The sequence below is a fragment of the Lactuca saligna genome, chromosome 9, assembly GCF_052625555.1.
Source record: "Lactuca saligna cultivar CGN05327 chromosome 9, ASM5262555v1, whole genome shotgun sequence".
Lineage (NCBI taxonomy): Eukaryota > Viridiplantae > Streptophyta > Magnoliopsida > Asterales > Asteraceae > Lactuca > Lactuca saligna.
This window is the reverse complement of record NC_136425.1, coordinates 61,148,592-61,168,846: the sequence shown is the minus strand read 5'-3', so window position 1 is coordinate 61,168,846 and position 20,255 is coordinate 61,148,592. Positions and strand designations below refer to the sequence as shown.

Below are 20,255 nucleotides of genomic sequence, written 5' to 3'. Positions count from 1 at the left end.
GGTTCAATTTTTTAGAATATATTATATGAACATTTATTTAAAAATAAAAACTTATAATATGGATAGGGGCCTTTTTTTTTCTAACTTGTCTTGGATATTTTAGGATATTTACATCTTTAGGTCCGACTTTGTTGTTTAATTCAAAATGAGTGGATAAAATTGTAATGTTTTATGATACGCCTTGCTTTATGATACGTCTTACAACATGTTATCTTTGATTTCAAGTTAAATTGACAAATGTTTAAGAATCACTATATTCATAGACTCTAAAGAGTTTAGGTCATATTGAGATTTTAAGATCCTAATTGAGATAATAAGAAACGTAACATATATTTTGTTTCACATAAATTTTAGTGTGTTGGAGAACATCTCACACTTTTATGATTTTTAAAATCGTAAATTTTAAAAATGAAGACCGGGATCTTAATGACTATGGTTTAATGTGCTATTTGATTCGATTGTTCTGTTATATTATTACTTAATTTGTAAATTATTACTTTAGTTTTAAAAAAACATGAGATCTACAGTATTGCCGTTTGATTCTTGAGTTGAGCGTAGTTAACAAAGAGGACAACAATACAAACTCAACACATGAGTCTCAAAGGTCATGTGAACATAAAATACACAAATAAAGACATTATTTTGATACTTTTGACGACAATAATTTGTCGTGTAATGATCCACATATAGCTACCATGTTTCAACCAACTTCGAAAGTGCCACACGAGAAGACCCATCGTCCTCCATTGCCCTAGCAGCATCCAGTTTTCTCGCCATCGCCACCTCCCTAACAGCTTGTCCTTCCTCCGCCTCCATCAACTGTCTAACCCGCTTCTCCACCTCCGTCGCCGCCACCCTCCCTCCCTCTGACTCATCCATCGGAAGAGCCAATCCCATTTCTTCAACCAACACCACCTTATTAAATCTCTGCTCAGCATAAAGCGGCCATGCAACCATCGGAACACCTGCACGTACTGCTTCCAACACCGAGTTCCACCCACAGTGAGTCACAAATCCACCGACGGACTTGTGGTTGAGAACCGCCACTTGCGGCGCCCAAGTCTTCACTACAAGTCCCCGATCTTTTGTACGATCCAAGAAACCCTCCGGCAGTAGCAAATCCAAGTCCGGCTCCGGCGGTGGCAGAAACCGGTCAGCTTGATTATGTGACGGTGGGCTTCGCACCACCCATAGAAACCGCTGCCCACTCATCTCCAACCCCGTAGCGATCTCCTTCAACTGATCAGCAGAAAACAAACCCAAACTCCCGAAACACAAATAAACAACACTTCCACTCGGTTGCAAATCGAGCCAATTCAAACACTCGTGTTGACTATCCTCACCAGGAACCACCAGCGGTCCGACGCAGTACAGCGGCGGAGTAGGTAGATCCGGGACACACAATCCGTCGGTAATTGCTTTAATGGCTTTTGGTTCCAACGAGTCAAATGTGTTGTCGATGATCCCAGCTGACTTAGGCAAGCACTCACAGAATTCAAGAAAGTCTGAATAATCAGTAGAAGTTCTATCGAGAAGTGGGCTTATCATCTCCGACGAGGGTATCGGTGGCAACCCCGGCGAGTGGATAAGTCTGTTCATATCTTTAAAGCTTTCATTGGTGGTTCTGTGAATCGTTGGAACGTAAAGGAATTGCGCCAAACAACATGCACCGGAAGTGAAGAAGTAGTAAACAGGGATGTTGAGTTTATCAGCCAAAGACATCGCCGGCGTGCAAAAAAGGTCGATGATGAAGACGGTGACTTTAGAGGATTGAGAAATGGATTGTAAGGCGTTGTTGACGTTGGGGTTGCTAAGTCGAATAAGGTCAAAGATGATGGCTTCCATGGAGGGGTAAAGTAAGGGGTCAAGAGGGATATCAGGGAGGTGGTGAAAAGTGATGGCGGGGTAGGTGGCGGAGATGCGGCGGACATAGGTGGCGGTGGTACCGGTGTTGAAGGAGGGGATGAGTGTGAGGACGACGATGGAGTAGGAAGGATAGTGTTTGAGGATAAGTTTTCCAAGCTCCACCATTGATATGAGATGTCCCATCCCTGGAGATGGATACAGAATGATCGTCCCCATGTTTGAGTGCGTTGTTAGAGAGAAAGTGTGAATATTGTGAAACTTATAGTATACAACAATAAATGGGAACGACGTAGAGCACTTGAATTGTTGTTAATATAATATTTTTGGGTACTTTTCAAATTTGACAATTTTGGAAAAACAAAAACAAAAACAAACAGTACTTGTAATAACGTATCAAATATTAATGGAAAAGTCAAATAGGTATATGTTGAAATCTGAATTCTCCTTTGAAACAAACGATTATAAAAAAAATATAAAAAAAAAAAAAATCATTTTTTCATTTTGTAGAGCACTCCTTGTGGACAACGGCTGTAGCCGTTTTAGTTACGTGGCTGATCGTTAAACCCCTCTCTTATTTGAAGTTCAGTTGATAGGCCAACGAACTGCAAAGCATTATTTTTTTTTTTTTGACAGTTTTCTTTTAACAGTATATTTTAAATTAAAAAAAAAATTATTTACCTATAAATACATACTACTATTTTTATTTTAAACATTACTTTTTTCTATATCTAATAAACTTATAATAATTCCAAAAAAAAAAAAGATTCATTCAACCCGTGCAACGATGATGACGATGATGATATCTTCGTCGTTATAATGTACCAATATTGTACGAATATGCTACTACAATCAGATCTAGCTCCATTAATAACATGATGTGTGACGTTAAACAGATATCGCAAAAAAGGAAATAAACGTCTAGTTCACGATTATTTTGCAAATGATTGTGTCTACCAGCCACGCGATTTAAAAAGAATGTTCGTTTGTAGAAAAATGTTTTTGTTCAGATCATAGTTATCTAATGCGCTCAGATGGCCACGAACCCCGTACCAAATCATTTCGTACCCAATCGTGGTACAAAAGCGATCCAAACGATTCCCGGATTGTAAATTTGTACAGAGTCGAGATAGTTCCAAATCAGTACCTGGAATGAGTTTGATTCAATAATCCAGTAGTTTCAAAACGCGATTTTGGGTTCAATTTATGAAATTAGTATGCCGATTTCTGATTTTTATTCACCGATTTTGGAATGGCCGGAAACTGCCGACTCTTCCACAACGACTCTTAGAGACTCTTAATTCTTCTGATTTACTGAATCATCTTACACACTAATGTTCAATTTCTTATTCTGACTACTATAAATTTGTATATAATATTCAATTTGTTAAATCATCTTCTACAATGATTGTTTCAGCTGTTCTAACTTCCGATTTCTAGAGTCTAGTACACACCACAACACCACTAACATGTATATATACCTACAAATGCATACCAATTTCCATCATCCAAATCTCCAATTTCCATCATCCAAATCTGTTCTACACTTCTACTCTTCTTTTTTAATTCATGTTATACTTTTATTTCCCAAATTAACTCAAAATTCATGTTTTGATTTTGGAATTTAGTACATTGTACCAAACTAAATGGTACACCGTACCGGATCGTTCCAAAATGAACCTACCCCCCCTCCGTACCGGATACGGTAAATATGGCGAACCTCGTTCCCATACCGGAGCGAACCACGAACTAGGTAACTATCGTTCAGATAGTCACCACCTTGTAAAGCAGGTTTTTTAGTTCAAATATAGCTTTTACATAATTTAAATACATTATTTTACATATTAAATATATGTTTAGGTATAAATTTTTCCAAATGAGATATGATGTTAGAGGTAAGCGAGTTCACAAGGTTGCAGAAATATGTTGCAATAATTAAGCTTATGACTATAGGGTAATTATTCGATTCGATTGGCAATTATATGAGAACGTATATAGAACTGCAAGAGAAAGTTTGTATAAAGTGGCGAGAGGTGTTGTCGAAACCTTAGTGACATTTATTTGCACAAACTGTAACATCCCAAAAATACAGACGAAAATTTTCATTTTTGATATAGCAATTCATAAAACAATTTATAGAAAACATCATTAAGTTATTTCATTTCATAAAAAACCATAGAACGTAAATCTCAAATTCACGTCATAACGTAATAATAAAGTCATTGTACAAATCCCAAGAATTACATATACCATACATAACACATATTGTCTATCATATCCGGGTACTAGCTACATAACACATACGGTCTATTATATCCGGGTACTAGCTTGTTCCTCCATCATACCATATACCATACATAACACATATTGTCTATCATATTCGGGTACTAGATACCCCTTCGGTCTCTTTCAACCAGTAACTTACCTAGTATATCAAGGTGTTGAACTACCCCTTCGGTCCTTTCGACTGGTAACTTGTCTAGCATATCATGGTGCTAGCTTACCCCTTCGGTCCTTTCGACCGGTATCAGGGACTATTTCACCCTGTACTACTACCACATAGTATCCTAGTGCATAAACATATAAGTCATATACTGTCTAGCTTATCCAGGTGCTGGCATACCCCTTCGGCCCTATCGACTAGTATTGGGGTCCATCGTACACCTCCTACCACTATCACATAGCATCATAGCAGACTAGCACATAAGCATAACAGATAGTGACAACCCATATAATTATCACAAAGAAAGTCATCTCTATTATAGCTTTTACTAGTGGGTCGACATTGGTGCCTACGACCCACTTCTACTGGAAGGTAACTCACCTCAATTTCATGAAGTAGCTAAACTGTCCTTTGTAATGGTATCAACTCCTCTTAAACTCCTACACATAACAATATCCTTTGATATCCTTTAATACTCATAACCCCTTTAGAGTCAATTCTAGTCAAAGTCTAAGTCAAGGTCAACACCCTAGTCAAATTCAACCTTTGGTCAAAGTCAACTTATGGTTGACTCAACTAGCCGAGTTGGTCCGACAACTCGTCGAGTTCCATAAATCAAAGAATATCGAACTCGCAATCCAAGTCGTCGAGTTACCATCTAACTCATCGAGTTCTCCCTTATGACAAGATCGAGACTTTTCGTTGGAACTCATCGAATCCTTCCTTAGACTCGTCAAGTTCTCCTTCATACAGATTCGGGACATTTTGCTCATAACTTACCGAGTTCCTCCTTGAACTCGTCGATTTCTTCAATCTTCAAGCCCAAGACATGTCCAACTCGCTTAGTCATCTCCTAGACTCAACGAGTTTACTCAGTAACAGAAAAGGTTGGGGGACCACGACCCAACTCGTTGATTCATATGAACAATTCGTCGAGTCCCCCATAGTCTAATTCCATACAATCGATTTTAGTCAGACTTAATTCATCCAAAACACGGATCTAGTTCCCTAGGGTCGATATATCACGTAAAGTTTCTAACTTTACGTGCATGCATGGGTTATTTAGCTCAAAAAGCCCTAAAAAGTGATTCATATGATGCATGGGACTCCCATGGCCATAAACTTGGCACATTTATGTCATGAAGTCCGTCAAAGACTCTGTATCTTAATTTATTACTCCAAAACATGCTTGCATCCATGAATGGTTCCCTGATATGCTCCAAATGTCCCTAAACTACCCCATGAAGATATCTTGTAAACAAATAGACAAGGTATAGACTTTATACCTCAAATGAGCTGGAGATGAATTTGTTCTTCTAGATCTAAAGCTCCTTCCTTCAACCAAGCACTTCTAGCTTCCACTCCTTCAAGAAAACACCCAAGATTCACTCCTTTTTCACTCACACACTCTCACAAAGCTGAAGATCACGAATTATGGTTTGTTGGACTATGGGAGGCGATGAGGGAGGCCGCAATGGGGGTGTTAAGGTCTTTAAATAGGGTGCAAACCCTGAAAATCAGGGTTTCACTCTGACAGCCCTACTCGTCGAGTCGAGGCTTCTCGACTCGTCGAGTAGACTTCAAGTCCCGCGTCCAAAATCCCATTTCTACTCGACGAGTTTGGGGCCTCCAACTCGTCGAGTCCCTTTGAAAAAATAAATAAATTATTTATTAAAATACATACCTGGAATCGGGCATTACACAAACCTTCGTTGAATGATATATAACAACTATATGCGGCGCACGAAGAAAAACATGATTTTCTGGGTATGCTTGGAAGCATTGATTGCACACTCAAAATGGAGAAATTGTCCCATGGCGTGGAAATGTCAGTAAGCAAGTGGTCATCATGGAATGTATTCGTTGGTTTTAGAGGTTGTAACTTACCAATATTTATAGATTTGGCATGCTTTTTTGGGGGTTGCGGGTTTGAACAACAATGTTAACGTTCTTGATCAGTCACCAATATTCGATGATATTTTGTCAGGAAATGCCTCAGATGCTTCTTTCATAGTGAATGAAAATGAATATAAGTTTGGGTATTACCTTACAGATAGAATGTATCCATCATATTCCATATTCGTGAAAACGTTTCGACACCCAGTGAAACCAAGAGACAATTCTTTCAAGAGAAAACAAGAAGGAACACATAAGGATGTGGAACTTGTTTTTAGAGTTCTAAAGTCAAAATGACACATAGTTAATGTAACATCCCGGAATATAAAGAGTAGAGTTGAAGGGCTAAAAGTGTAAATTTGAAGGGCAACTCGGCCAGTCCATGGGTGGACTCGGCGAGTAGGGTCGCGACTCAAGTCGCGTGTTAAGTGGCCAACTCGGCGAGTCCAAGGCTGGACTCGGCAAGTAGGCGATGTGTAAAGAAAACCCTAAATTCGGGGGATGAGCCCTATATAAAGGACATTATACCCTCTCCCCAGCCTCCTTACCTTCCCTTGAAGTCCAGAAACCCTAGATACGTGTTTGTGAAGGTTTTGAGTGCATTTGAGCCTTGGAGAAGAAAGTTGGAAGAAGATCTTGGAGAGTTAGGAGGCTTGGAGTAAGGGGCTTTGCGTTGATTAAGATTCCTTGCTGTTGGGGGCTTCATTTTGAGGTAATATCTCGTTCTTGGGTTGTGTTCTCCTAGATTCATCATTTTAGGGTTGTGAGGGAAGCTTAGGTTGTGGTATCTTGAGTTTGAAGGATAGATCTGAGGTTGCTACCTTAGATTTAAAGTGGAAAAGGTCTAGAGTGCATTAAAGTCCCTGTTATTGAATGATTGGTGAAGCCATCTTGTCCCAAACCATAGCTCTAGAGTGTTAAATGCCTAGATCTCTTTGGATTCACGTAAAGTTTGCCACTTTACGTGATGGATGGGTTGTATAAGGGTAGATCTATGTTTTGGATCATTTGCATGGCCTGGAAAGCTTCTGCATGGGTTAAGATCTAGAGGCACTCGGCGAGTCACAAAGGTGTACTCGGCGAGTTGCTTGAAGATGGATTGGAACTCGATGAGTTGGAAGAACAACTCGGCGAGTAGGTTGAAGATGGCCTTGGACTCGGCGAGTCTGTTCTTGGACTCGGCGAGTCTGGTCGTGAGGTCCTAATATTCTTCTGGTTGAGTCATGAATCGGCGAGTCAAGGGAGGACTCGGTGAGTTGAGTGCGAGGGGATTCAGAGTTGCGAGACTCGGTGAGTCTCGGGGTGACTCGGCGAGTTGAGTCGCGGATTGGGGAAGTTCTGAGCATGGGGACTCGACGAGTCATTAGGTTGACTCGGCGAGTAGAGTCAGTCAGGAGGATGAGTTTGACTTTGACTTTGACCAAGGGTTGACCAGTTGACTTCCAGGGGCATTTTGGTAATTGTTGGGTTTTGTTTTGAGTTCAGTGTTGGTGTTAGCCAGTGGTGGAGTTCGGGTCGAAGATTTCAACAGCGTGATCTTATCCTTTCAGTCAGCAGTTGTGAGGTGAGTTATCCTCACTATATCAACAGGGTCTAAGGCACCAAGGCCGGCCCTTTATCGGATTGTAATCCGGGTATTATTTTTATGTTGCTGTTTTACTATGTTTGCATCCTGGTAGTTAGGATGGTATTCGTTAGAGACCTGGTTAAGGTCGGTATCCTGGTATATAAGATTATGCTATGCTAGTGACCGGTTAGGTCGGTATCCTGCTTAGAGTATGTTGTGTTACGTGATCTGCTAGATCGGTTTGATTGAATATGAATTGTTATATGATTGTATGTTTATGTGCACATGGTTGTTTGGACTGGAGTTGGGTTGAGGCGGGTCCTGCTTTGTGCTGTAGGCCAAGATACCCAGGGCGAACCGGTTGTTCCGAAGGCCCAGCGAGCGGTCCGGATAGGCTGTAGGCCCCACGAGGGCGGACCAGACATGCCGAGGCTCGGAGAGTGGACCAGGCCGACTGAAGGCCCGATACAGGCGGATCAGTCATACTGTAGACTCAGAGAGTGGACCAGGTGGGTTGAAGGCCCGGTGCGAGCGAACCAACCACACTGCAGACTCGAGGGACATGACTGGACTCGGAGGGTGGACCAGGTGGACTGAAGGCCCGACACGGCGGACCAGTCACCCAGTAGACCCGATATGCATGGTTGTTCTGTGATTCAATATGATACAGCATGTTATGTGTATGGTATATGTGGTTGGTATTTTGGGGGTATCTCACTAAGCTTTCGGGCTTACAGTTGTGGTTTAATGTTTTTTAGGTTCTTCAGGAGACCGTGGCAAGGCAAATGCGTGATCGTACCACTCCTCGTGTTTATGCTTTATGATGTGGACCTGGGAATACTCTGATAATAAATGTATTGAAAACCTTTTTGTAATAACTTTTAGGTGAGTGCATAGTCCCTTTCATCTTACACATAGATATGAAGTATTTTAATATAAATTATGTGTTGTGTGTGCATATTGTCTGAATACTTGCTGTCTATGCTGGGTGAATGATTTTTATACATGTTTTAAATGATTTAAACTGTATATGTATTTTATATCTACAAAATGTGTTGGGTAAAACATGGGTAGATGAAATAGTTGTTTTGTGATAACACGATAGGAGACATCAATGTTGTCAGTGATCCAGTCATCTAGTGGAGTATAGATGATGACCCTGGGCGATACTAGACGGTCCGGTGGAACGCTAGTAAGCTCGTAACCTGTAGGTGTTTTGAACTAGGTGCTCATTAGGTATTTTGAACTGAGTGTGTTCACTAGGTATCTTTGAACTGAGTGTGTTCACTAGGTATTTTGAACTAAGTGTGTTCACTAGTTACTTTTGAACTAAGTGTTTACCAGATGTTTCGGACTACGTGTTCACCAGATATATTCTATAAGCCTTGGTAATGATGGACTTCGTGTCGATTCCTTAGGATGATCCTTAGGAATAAATAAACGAGGAACAGCTGATTCTTAGGGTAGATCCTTAAGACTAAAGAAGATAATGGGGATGGGTAATTGGGTTGATTGTTTGATTGTTTAAACATAATAATTATATTATTGTGGGTTGAAACCCTATGTACTCACCAGGTTTCCCAACCTGGCCCACTCAGTTTATTTATATCACAGGTGTTGATATGAAGTGACATTACACTGAGAGATTTAAAGAGATGTAGATCACTAGTGTAAATAATTGTAAGTTCTGTTTATGCTTATGTTTCTGTATTAACGATGACATCCCAAACGTTTTAAAATGAAATGAATACGTTCCTTCAAAAAATTTTTAATAACGTATTCACCATGTTTTTCTGGGAACAAATTCCGCAACATTTTTATAAAATGAAGTACTCTGATTTTTATAAAGCATAAACAAAATCGGTCTTTTCTGGCCGTGATTTTGGGGATGTCACACTACCAATCAGGCCGAAGGCTCGGAGGACAGTCCAGCTAGACTGAAGGCCCTGGAGGGCGGTCCAGGTCTGCTGAAGGTTATGAGAGTGGTCCAGTTGGTTGAAGGCCGCGTAAGGCGGTCCAGTCATGCTGAAGACTCTGCATGTGTTGTTAGATCGGTGCGAGGAAATGGATTGAGTATGTCGTGATATGTTAGCGTTAGAAGGTCTGGCCCCGGATATTGATCATGTTGGGAAGTCAAGCGTGGACTTGAGAGTCTTCTCGAGTGGATTCAGATTATGTATGGTGCATCGGATAGCGATTATGCCATAAGGAAACGGTGTAGTATTGGGTGAGCACTGTGCCACTTGTGGTAGTGTCAAGACTGCCAAGTGGATCTCCTTGGTAAGGAAAAAGGGAAAGGAATGTAGCTCTGAGAGGGAATGTAAGTCACGGAAGTGAATTAGTAGTGCGAAGTTATGATTGGGGTGTTCCAATTATGGTTATGGCGCAGTGTGTGCGGCGGTGGTATGGAATCACATCCGGTTTGGATGTCTGCCGAGGTTACGGAAGGAAATTCCGAGGGTGTAAAGTCAAGAGGCTCGTAAGGGATGCAAGGATGGAGTTTTGGAGTCCCAATTTGATTGCGGTGAAGGAATTGTGCTGTAGTGGTTCATCCTGAGGGATGTTTTGAGGGTCGTTAGTGTAATGGGTTTTCCTAACCCGAGGGTGCTAGAGCTAGTTCAGCATGTGCATGTGATTGCAAGAGGAGAACTCATGGGAGTTGCTCTGAAGAATGTGTCTTTCTGTCAGCATGGATTGGATAGAGTTGGACTCAGATCGGGAATCCGGTGGTGCATGGTTATTTATAGCTCATATGGGTCGAGTGATGGTTGTGATTTGGAGCAGTGTTGCATCATGGGTGGTACTCAGTTGTTAGGTGTGGTTATCAGAGGGTAAAGCCGGTGGCTGGCTTGTGACGGTGGTCAGGATACCGCGAGAATGGAGAAAGTGAGTTTCTGGTTTCCATGGTTGTGCTTTGAGGAACCTGGTTGGGTTAATGCCAGGAGTTGTAATGCGAGAGAATTTCTAGAGTTGAGTTGCCGCAGGCTTCGAGGACGAAGCCTAATTTAAGTGGGAGAGAATTGTAACATCCCGGAATATCAAGAGTAGAGTTGAAGGGCTAAAAGTGTAAATTTGAAGGGCAACTCGTCCAGTCCATGGGTGGACTCGGCGAGTCCATGGGTGGACTCGGCGATTAGGGTCGCGACTCAGGTCGCGTGTTAAGTGGCCAACTCGGCGAGTCCAAGGTTGCACTCTGCGAGTAGGCGCTGTGTAAATAAAACCCTAAATTTGGGGGATGAGCCCTATATAAAGGACATTATACCCTCTCCTCAGCCTCCTTACCTTCCCTTGAAGTCCAGAAACCCTAGATATGTGTTTGTGAAGGTTTTGAGTGCATTTGAGCCTTGGAGAAGAAAGTTGGAAGAAGATCTTGGAGAGTTAGGAGGCTTAGAGTAAGGGGCTTTGCTTTGATTAAGATTCCTTGCTGTTGGGGGCTTCATTTTGAGGTAATATCTCGTTCTTGGGCTGTGTTCTCCTAGATTCATCATTTTAGGGTTGTGAGGGAAGCTTAGGTTGTGGTATCTTGAGTTTGAAGGATAGATCTGAGGTTGCTACCTCAGATTTGAAGTGGAAAAGGTCTAGGGTGCATTAAAGTCCCTATTATTGAATGATTGGTGAAGCCATCTTGTCCCAAACCATAGCCCTAGAGTGTTAAATGCCTAGATCTCTTTGGATTCACGTAAAGTTTGCCACTTTACGTGATGGATGGGTTGTATAAGGGTAGATCTATGTTTTGGATCATTTGCATGGCCTGGAAAGCTTCTGCATGGGTTAAGATCTAGAGGCACTCGGCGAGTCACAAAGGTGTACTCGGCGAGTTGCTTGAAGATGGATTGGAACTCGATGAGTTGGAAGAACAACTCGGCAAGTAGGTTGAAGATGGCCTTGGACTCGGCGAGTCTGTTCTTGGACTCGGCGAGTCTGGTCGTGAGGTCCTAATATTCTTCTGGTTGAGTCATGAATCGGCGAGTCAAGGGAGGACTCGGTGAGTTGAGTGCGAGGGGATTCAGAGTTGCGAGACTCGGTGAGTCTCGGGGTGACTCGGCGAGTTGAGTCGCGGATTGGGGAAGTTCTGAGCATGGGGACTCGACGAGTCATTAGGTTGACTCGGCGAGTAGAGTCAGTCAGGAGGATGAGTTTGACTTTGACTTTGACCAAGGGTTGACCAGTTGACTTCCAGGGGCATTTTGGTAATTGTTGGGTTTTGTTTTGAGTTCAGTGTTGGTGTTAGCCAGTGGTGGAGTTCGGGTCGAAGATTTCAGCAGCGTGATCTTATCCTTTCAGTCAGTAGTTGTGAGGTGAGTTATCCTCACTATATCAACAGGGTCTAAGGCACCAAGGCCGGCCCTTTATCGGATTGTAATCCGGGTATTATTTTTATGTTGCTGTTTTACTATGTTTGCATCCTGGTAGTTAGGATGGTATTCGTTAGAGACCTGGTTAAGGTCGGTATCCTGGTATATAAGATGATGCTATGCTAGTGACCGGTTAGGTCGGTATCCTGCTTAGAGTATGTTGTGTTACGTGATCTGCTAGATCGGTTTGATTGAATATGAATTGTTATATGATTGTATGTTTATGTGCACATGGTTGTTTGGACTGGAGTTGGGTTGAGGCGGGTCCTGCTTTGTGCTGTAGGCCAAGATACCCAGGGCGAACCGGTTGTTCCGAAGGCCCAGCGAGCGGTCTGGATAGGTTGTAGGCCTCACGAGGGCGGACCAGACATGCCGAGGCTCAGAGAGTGGACCAGGCCGACTGAAGGCCCGATACAGGCGGATCAGTCATACTGTAGACTCAGAGAGTGGACCAGGTGGGTTGAAGGCCCGGTGCGAGCGAACCAACCACACTGCAGACTCGAGGGACATGACTGGACTCGGAGGGTGGACCAGGTGGACTGAAGGCCCGACACGGCGGACCAGTCACCCAGTAGACCCGATATGCATGGATGTTCTGTGATTCAATATGATACAGCATGTTATGTGTATGGTATATGTGGTTGGTATTTTGGGGGTATCTCACTAAGCTTTCGGGCTTACAGTTGTGGTTTAATGTTTTTTAGGTTCTTCAGGAGACCGTGGCAAGGCAAATGCGTGATCGTAACACTCCTCGTGTTTATGCTTTATGATGTGGACCTGGGAATACTCTGATAATAAATGTATTAAAAACCTTTTTGTAATAACTTAATGAATTGGGATGTTTTTGAAAAGTTTAAATTTTATTGAAATTTTTTGATCGTTACAGTTAAACATACAGCATGACTATAATTTCTTATTGGAAGAAAGATTGGTGGCTGAAACTTACAAAGAATAAGATAGTGGCAGATGTAAGTTGTTTTTTCCAAGTTACCATTTCACCAAATTGATGTAATGTTTTCTTCGCATATATAGGCATTATTGAATTATACACCTACATTTTGATAAGCATATTGGAATATATAAGAATATCATAGTTTACTATGGAAATGATCATTTATTTATTTATTTTTTAACTTTTTGTTTTTTTTGCATTTAGCTTCTTTTGCCGGTGAATGGAGATTTGGGATGATGCCTATATAGGGAATATGCTTTTTTTTTTTCGAAAGAGATATAGGAATGTCTGTTACAAACAGATATAATCACAAACAGGTAATGTTTTAACTTTACCTCCTTATACTTTTTACAAACCATTTTGACAATGTAAGTACCTCTTTAATATTACAAATCAATCTGCAAATGGTTTTTAATTCAAATTATTTTTATTTTGTTGAAAATAAAACAATATTCTCACAAAATTACAATGTAACAATGTGCTACAAGTTTGGATAAATAAAATTAGTTTTTCTCTAAAATTGCTGATATTTTAACCTAACAAAAAATCAGCTACGTTTGTTGTGAACCATAAAGTACTGAAATTCGGTCAAAAATGATGTATTTTTACTAAAAATAATTTTATATTTTCAGGGTAAATTTTGATAACAATGCTAAGCTTCTTGAATTCACTAAGAAACTTGAAACTTTCCATCACTAATAACACGTGGTAAAAATTATTCAATTATATCAATTCTTAGCATACTTTGCTTAACATTGTGATACACTTCTTCACCCTTCACTTTTAATAGTGTTTCCATAACAATGTCATAACTTAGTGTTTAAAAAAAAAAAAAAAAAAAAGTTTTGTTACCAAAGTTTCATTTCATATTAGTATCTAAACTTTATATATAACTAAGAAAAAATGGAAGTGCATTGTTATTTCTTTCGTTATACATATGTTTTAGCAGAAGGGTGATTAGATTGATTCATTGATTAGCAGGTTTAATGGGAATTTAATACATACAGGTAATGAAGTGAGAAAGGCTTCTTAGATACAGAAGTTGGTGACACCATCAACATTGCAAAGAAAGAGGTCAATAATTACTGACAAGAAGAGGATTGGAAAGGCCAAATCAAAGCCTTCAGTTTACCATCTATTGTTGCATAAACACCTCCGTATGCATGAATACTATTTAAAAGTGTTGGATGTTGATGTAACTATGTAATAATATACACAAAAATTCTTATCGGGGCAAATAAAGTGTCCATGTTTGCCTTGCACAACATTGTTTTGATTCTTGTATACATAACCTACCAAATATTAATTAAAAAAAAAAAAAAAAAAAAAAAGTTTGTCCGGTGCAAACCGCCTCTTCCCTAGTTCATACACAAATGTATTCACATTGATTCACAAATAAATTTATTAAAATTCACGTTTGAATGATCAATAATTATTGCAAAAATTAGGTACAATAATCATCTTAACATGAATTAATTTGTATGAAAAAAGATACGGTTTTTACACGTATACGTTTGAACACATAATTGATAATCCTATGGTCCATTTGTTACTGGTTGTCTTCGTCATCATGATGTAAAGTGTGAAAATGCCTCTATGGTACTCGATTCTTTCTTCACGCCATGAATCTCTGTTGATAAATTTTTTTCCCCTGTTTTATAGGAGGCTATAATAACATCTTTACCATAAAGATTCATAAATAGACATGAATTCGTATAAGTAGATTAGTCTTGATCTCTGAGGAGACCACCACCGAATACTTCGAATTCCATCACTTGTTCAAGGTTATTAACATCCTTTAATCATTAGATATAAATCATCTGTCGGTTTTTTTTAACAGATAAATTTTATAAAACTAAAAAGATGCTATTAAATAAATACATTATACAAATAAAATAGGGAGTGTGAGGTTTTGTAATTACAAGAAAAACATTCGATCAATTTTGTTTCGTTGAATTTATTCTGAGTTTTAAAACTTCATTTTATTGTAATCACTATGTTTTCATTTTAAACATTATCCCATTACGTTCACTTGATACATCATTCCATTTAGGTATCCTACTTTTCAATATATAGAATTCTTACATAATGTTTAGTATCACCTTATTAATGAATCAAAGATACTATTTTCTCATAACGAAATTTTAATATAAATACAAACATAGGTAACTACTTAATAATATTCGCATCTCTTATTTCTGTATCATATATTCCAACAACTTTTACCACTAATTTGCTCATAATCATCCAATTTATCAACATATAAGGTCAGCTTTTTTTTTGTTAAAATTATGATTAACTTGAGAGTAACGATCTTTTGGATTTGTATACATTTAGTCACTACGCTTTTTTTTTACACACTTAGTCACTAAATTTTGAAATAAATTTTCTATCGCATGTCAAAATGGTTGACATAGAAAATACATTGCTTATGACTGAAAAAATACAAGTATATTAATTATTGTTACAGGTAAAAGGTAGATTACACAAAAAAAAATACATTACGCATACTAAAATATTAAAAATCAAATAAACTTTCCCAACTTTTATCCAATATTAATGCTTACTATTCCTTTCCCCCTAATATAAAACTTTAATTAGATGAGAAATAATGGTTTGCAACTTATAGACATTACATTTTAATCAAGAATGAAGTGTAAATAATACAAATTCACATTCTATTAAAACATTTATTTATTTATATACAATAAAATATGTCAAGGATGACGGAATTGTGCTTATCTTTCATGGTGTTTAGGAAGAGTCTCACAAAGCAATATTAGAAAATTCGATCAACTTTTTTCAAGTATTCCTTGTGGCTGTTTCTTTTATTTTCACACACTAAATGACCATTTTACCCTTACATTCCAAAAAACAAATTTCTCAATATTCATCAATTGTAACGTGAGAGGACTAAGGAGGGAAAAAGTAAGGGCAAATACGTAAAGATTTATTGTCTTGATGCATAAAGCCAAGCTTTTTGGCTTAACCCATTAAGTCATTCACTCATTCTATCCAAATTAAGTATTAAGCATTGAATCAAATAGAAACAGCCCCTACAGAAAACATAGTGGACACCACTAGCCGAATCTGTGTTTATTAGCCTCCAAACACATAGTTATTCAGACAAAACATGAACAATAATTCTGAAAATAGCAAAGATTTCAGCTTTCTATAAATAGAAACAAACCCGGAAACAAAGAAGCATGATTTGTTGCTCATTGGGAACTTGCAGGGATTGCTGACTCATCTTTTTTAGCAGGAGGCTCCAATTTTCCAGCCATGATAGCATCCAGAGTCTTGTAAAACTCCTCAGGAAGAGGACCAGGTCGGTGTAGTGGGACATGCTTAGGGACAGGAGCATCATTTTCAACTACTTCACATTCGTAGTCATCGGGTACACCCCATGGGTCCCACTCTGCAATTTGATACCAAAAGATGTCAATACATTTTGGTTCTTTATTACAAAACTGTAATCAAGGAAATGAAGATATAAGATTACTCGAGCTAAAAACCAAGATGCCTATGATTTGTAATGAAGTTCTGTTGGAATTGTTGCCAAAAAAGTTGATAGAAACAGTCAACAGTGTAGAATTGCATAATCATGTGCATTGATTTCACAACAGGAGAATTGTTGGTATTGTTTTCAGGTGTTGAGTTCTAAATGTCATTATAGAACTTGTAGGAATATATTCAGAAATTCACTGCACTGAATTAGTGAGTGGAGTGTGGAGAAGAGATTAGTAATCAAAGAATTTTAGGTGACGAGAATCAGAATACCAATTACGAACAGAAGCGATCAATATGTAACAGAAAAAAAGAGAGAAATTTTACAAGTCAAACCAAGAACACCATGAATTTTTCTTTCATGGTTCAATCAGGAAAGCTAACATGGATGCTGTGGCTTAGGACCAGAATTGAAGCGACGTCACTTAAGTTTTGAACTAATTATTCAGCAATTCAAGTTCCAACAACAACGCACTAACTAAATTCGTATAACATGTGAAATGAAATCTATGCACCCAAATTGGCACCCACGAAGGCCATCAGTAGCAGTAGATCAACCATTTCTAAGTTTCAAAAATTGAATCATAGTGGATGTTCTTCCACTTGCTATGTCTAATTTTCTATATGTTTTATGACGATCAAACAAAATACCTAATTCATCTCTATGATTTGCCTAATATTCATCGCAATTTATCATAATCGAATTGAAGGATTTGTTTAAGAGTGAGAAAGAGGGAAATCGTACCGATCATTTTGTCAATAAGTTTGAGCTCATCCTGAGCTTCTTCAATGAGTTCCTCAACTTGACCACAACCAAGTCGCTTCTCAATGACTTCCCAGTCTTCTTCCTCTTGGCATACCTTCAATCGGTGGCGCGTGAAGCTCTCAACAGCCTTCCGGTAGCCTTCGTCCTCAGGTACACGCTGGATCTCGTTTAGGGTTTTGTTGTAAAGACCAATTAGCACGTCCCTTGCATTAGGAACCACCTCGAGACCGACGATCCCCGTTGTTTCCTTCACCCTGGCCATCATCATCAATGACGATGGCCGAGCAAACCTCCGCAGAAACATCTTTCTCTCTCACTCTCTACGGATCTCTCTCCCACCCTGTTTGGTGCTCGGATACTGGAGGCGATGAGCAATTTTGTGCTGTGTAGAAATTAGAATCGCAGATTACCGTTTATGAAATGGATCAATACCCGTTGGCCCATTTATATGATGGTTTATGCTATTTACACGAAAATTACTCCACAATATTTTTTTTATAGTAACATGTATTTTACAAAAAAAAAAAAATAATAATAATAATAATAATAATAATAATAATAATAACAAATTTGAGGATAAATAGGTCATCCTATATAACAATAATCTTTTGGAATTGTTTATTTAATAATAATAATAATAATAATAATAATAATAATAATAATAATAAGACAAAACTATAAATTTGGTCCTTGTGGTTTGCAAAAACCTTTGGATAGGGTCCAAAAAGTTTCCGGCTTGCACCGAAGGTCCAAAATCAAGGTTTTTCATTGGTTTTGGTCCAAAAAAACTTGAAAAGTCGATTTTACCCTTTTTAATTTCTTTTTTCTATTTTCTTTATTGTTTTTGGTATTTAAATAATTAAAAAAAATAAAAAATAAAATCTTACCCAACACACATACTCTCTCTCTCTCTCTCTCTCTCTCTCTCTCTCTCTCTCTCTCCCTAACCTAACCCAGGTTTATTCTTATTCATCTTCCACAAATCCATCGACATACCCCTCCCTTTGATCATCATCTTGTTAATCGAACCCACTACTGGTCCTATAAACACACAATGAAACTCCCTTCTCTCTTAACTGAAGAACATAAAAATTGACCAGATTAAAAAAAAAACAATCAAGGAACTCTTCCTGTTTCTTTCCTTCTTCTGTCCCGATTTTCGGCAGAAGCACCTCCGTCGGAGGTGTTTTCTTGTGCGTTCCCGGTGAGCAAGGGAGCTACAAACCCCCTTCGTTCTCCCTTCACCTTTTCATTGTTCCTACCAAATCAAAAAGAAGATGAAGCAAGGAATTAACGGAGCAAAAAGGCCCTCGCATACCTCCTGTTGGACATCGAACAACCAAAGTCATTACCATTGCTGCTTGTCTCGCCCAATCGAAGACCTCCGTCCCTTCGCAGCCTCTTGGCTGTCGACCCAGGAGATAATCCTTCTCACGACCGATCAACGAATAATCGCGCCCTACGAGCCATCATGCTTCCCTTTTATTCGTTCGTCTGCTTCGTTCGCAGCTTCGTATCCGTCTCTCTTTTGCCCGATCAGTCAAAGTGACGAGGGAAAAAGCCCTAAATTCGTTCGTCTGCTTCGAGATGGGAAGTTCTTCAGTTGAGAGAGAGAAAGAGAGAGAGAGAGAGAGAGAGAGAGAGTGTTGGGTAAGATTTTTTTTTTTTTAATTATTTAAATACCAAAAACAATAAAGAAAATAGAAAAAAGAAATAGAAAAGGGTAAAATCGACTTTTCAAGTTTTTTTGGACCAAAAACAATGAAAAACCTTGATTTTGGACCTTCGGTGCAAGCCAGAAACTTTTTGGACCCTATCCAAAGGTTTTTGCAAACCACAAGGACCAAATTTGTAGTTTTGTCTAATAATAATAATAATAATAATAATAATAATAATAATAATAATAATAATAATAATAATAAATAGATAGATAAATCAATATATTTTTGTAAAAATATTTATAAGTTTACGTGGTAAATGGTAATAAAACAAAATTTAAGAAAATAAAATATTCGGATTAATTTATATGAAGTCAAATTATGTTTTATATATATATATATATATATATATATATATATATATATATATATATATATATATATATATATATATATATATATATATATATATAGGGTTAGGTTCATGTGAGACGGCCTAATTTTGTGAGACCGTGAGACGCATTTTTTTTATTTTTTATTTTTTATTTTTTTAGTTAATTCAAGTTCCGAAAATAATATTTAAAAAAAGAATTTTTTTAATTTTTTCATTTATTTTGCATTTTAAAATTATTTTTAGAATATGTACAGTGTAATATTTTATTTAGAATATTTCACGTATTTTTCAAAAAAATAGGATTTTTTTTATTTTTTTTTTTATTTATTTTTATTTTTTTTAGTTAATTCAAGTTCCGAAAATAATATTTAAAAAAAGAATTTTTAGATTTTTCCATTTATTTTGCATTTTAAAATTATTTTATAGAATATGTCAGTATAATATTCTATTTAGAATATTTCACGTATTTTTAAAAAAAAAAAACGAGATTTTTTTTAATTTTTTTTAGTTAATTCAAGTTCCGAAAATAATATTTAAAAAAAGAATTTTTGAATTTTTTCATTTATTTTGCATTTTAAAATTATTTTTAGATCTGGTCTCACGGTCTCACAAAATTAGAATGATCTCAAATGAACCTGAACATATATATATATGGAAAAATCCAAAAATTCAAAATAATTTTAAAATGCAAAATAAATGGAAAAATCCAAAAATTCTTTTTTTAAATATTATTTTCGGAACGTGAATTAACTAAAAAAAATTTAAAAAAATTCTATTTTTTTTTAAAAATACGTGAAATATTGTAAATAGAATATTACACTGTACATATTCTAAAAATAAATTTAAAACGCAAA

At 37.9% G+C, this 20,255-nt stretch overlaps 2 protein-coding genes across 2 annotated transcripts; both read right to left on the bottom strand.

The window, feature by feature from the left end:
• Positions 1–558: 558 nt before the first annotated feature.
• On the bottom strand, positions 559–2,159 carry UGT88A1 (UDP-glucosyl transferase 88A1). Its single transcript, XM_078973337.1, has one exon. It carries the CDS (start codon positions 2,080–2,082, stop codon positions 691–693), a length of 1,392 nt encoding a protein of 463 aa, XP_078829463.1. The 5' UTR covers positions 2,083–2,159; the 3' UTR covers positions 559–690.
• A 13,926-nt stretch (positions 2,160–16,085) lies between these two features.
• LOC145017653 (putative NADH dehydrogenase [ubiquinone] 1 alpha subcomplex subunit 5, mitochondrial) lies at positions 16,086–17,773 on the bottom strand. Its single transcript, XM_078975647.1, has 2 exons — positions 17,329–17,773; positions 16,086–16,494 (listed from the first exon to the last, which is right to left on the bottom strand). The coding sequence occupies exons 1-2, from the start codon at positions 17,651–17,653 to the stop codon at positions 16,295–16,297; spliced, it is 525 nt and encodes a 174-aa protein (XP_078831773.1). The 5' UTR covers positions 17,654–17,773; the 3' UTR covers positions 16,086–16,294.
• Between the last annotated feature and the right edge of the window lie 2,482 nt (positions 17,774–20,255).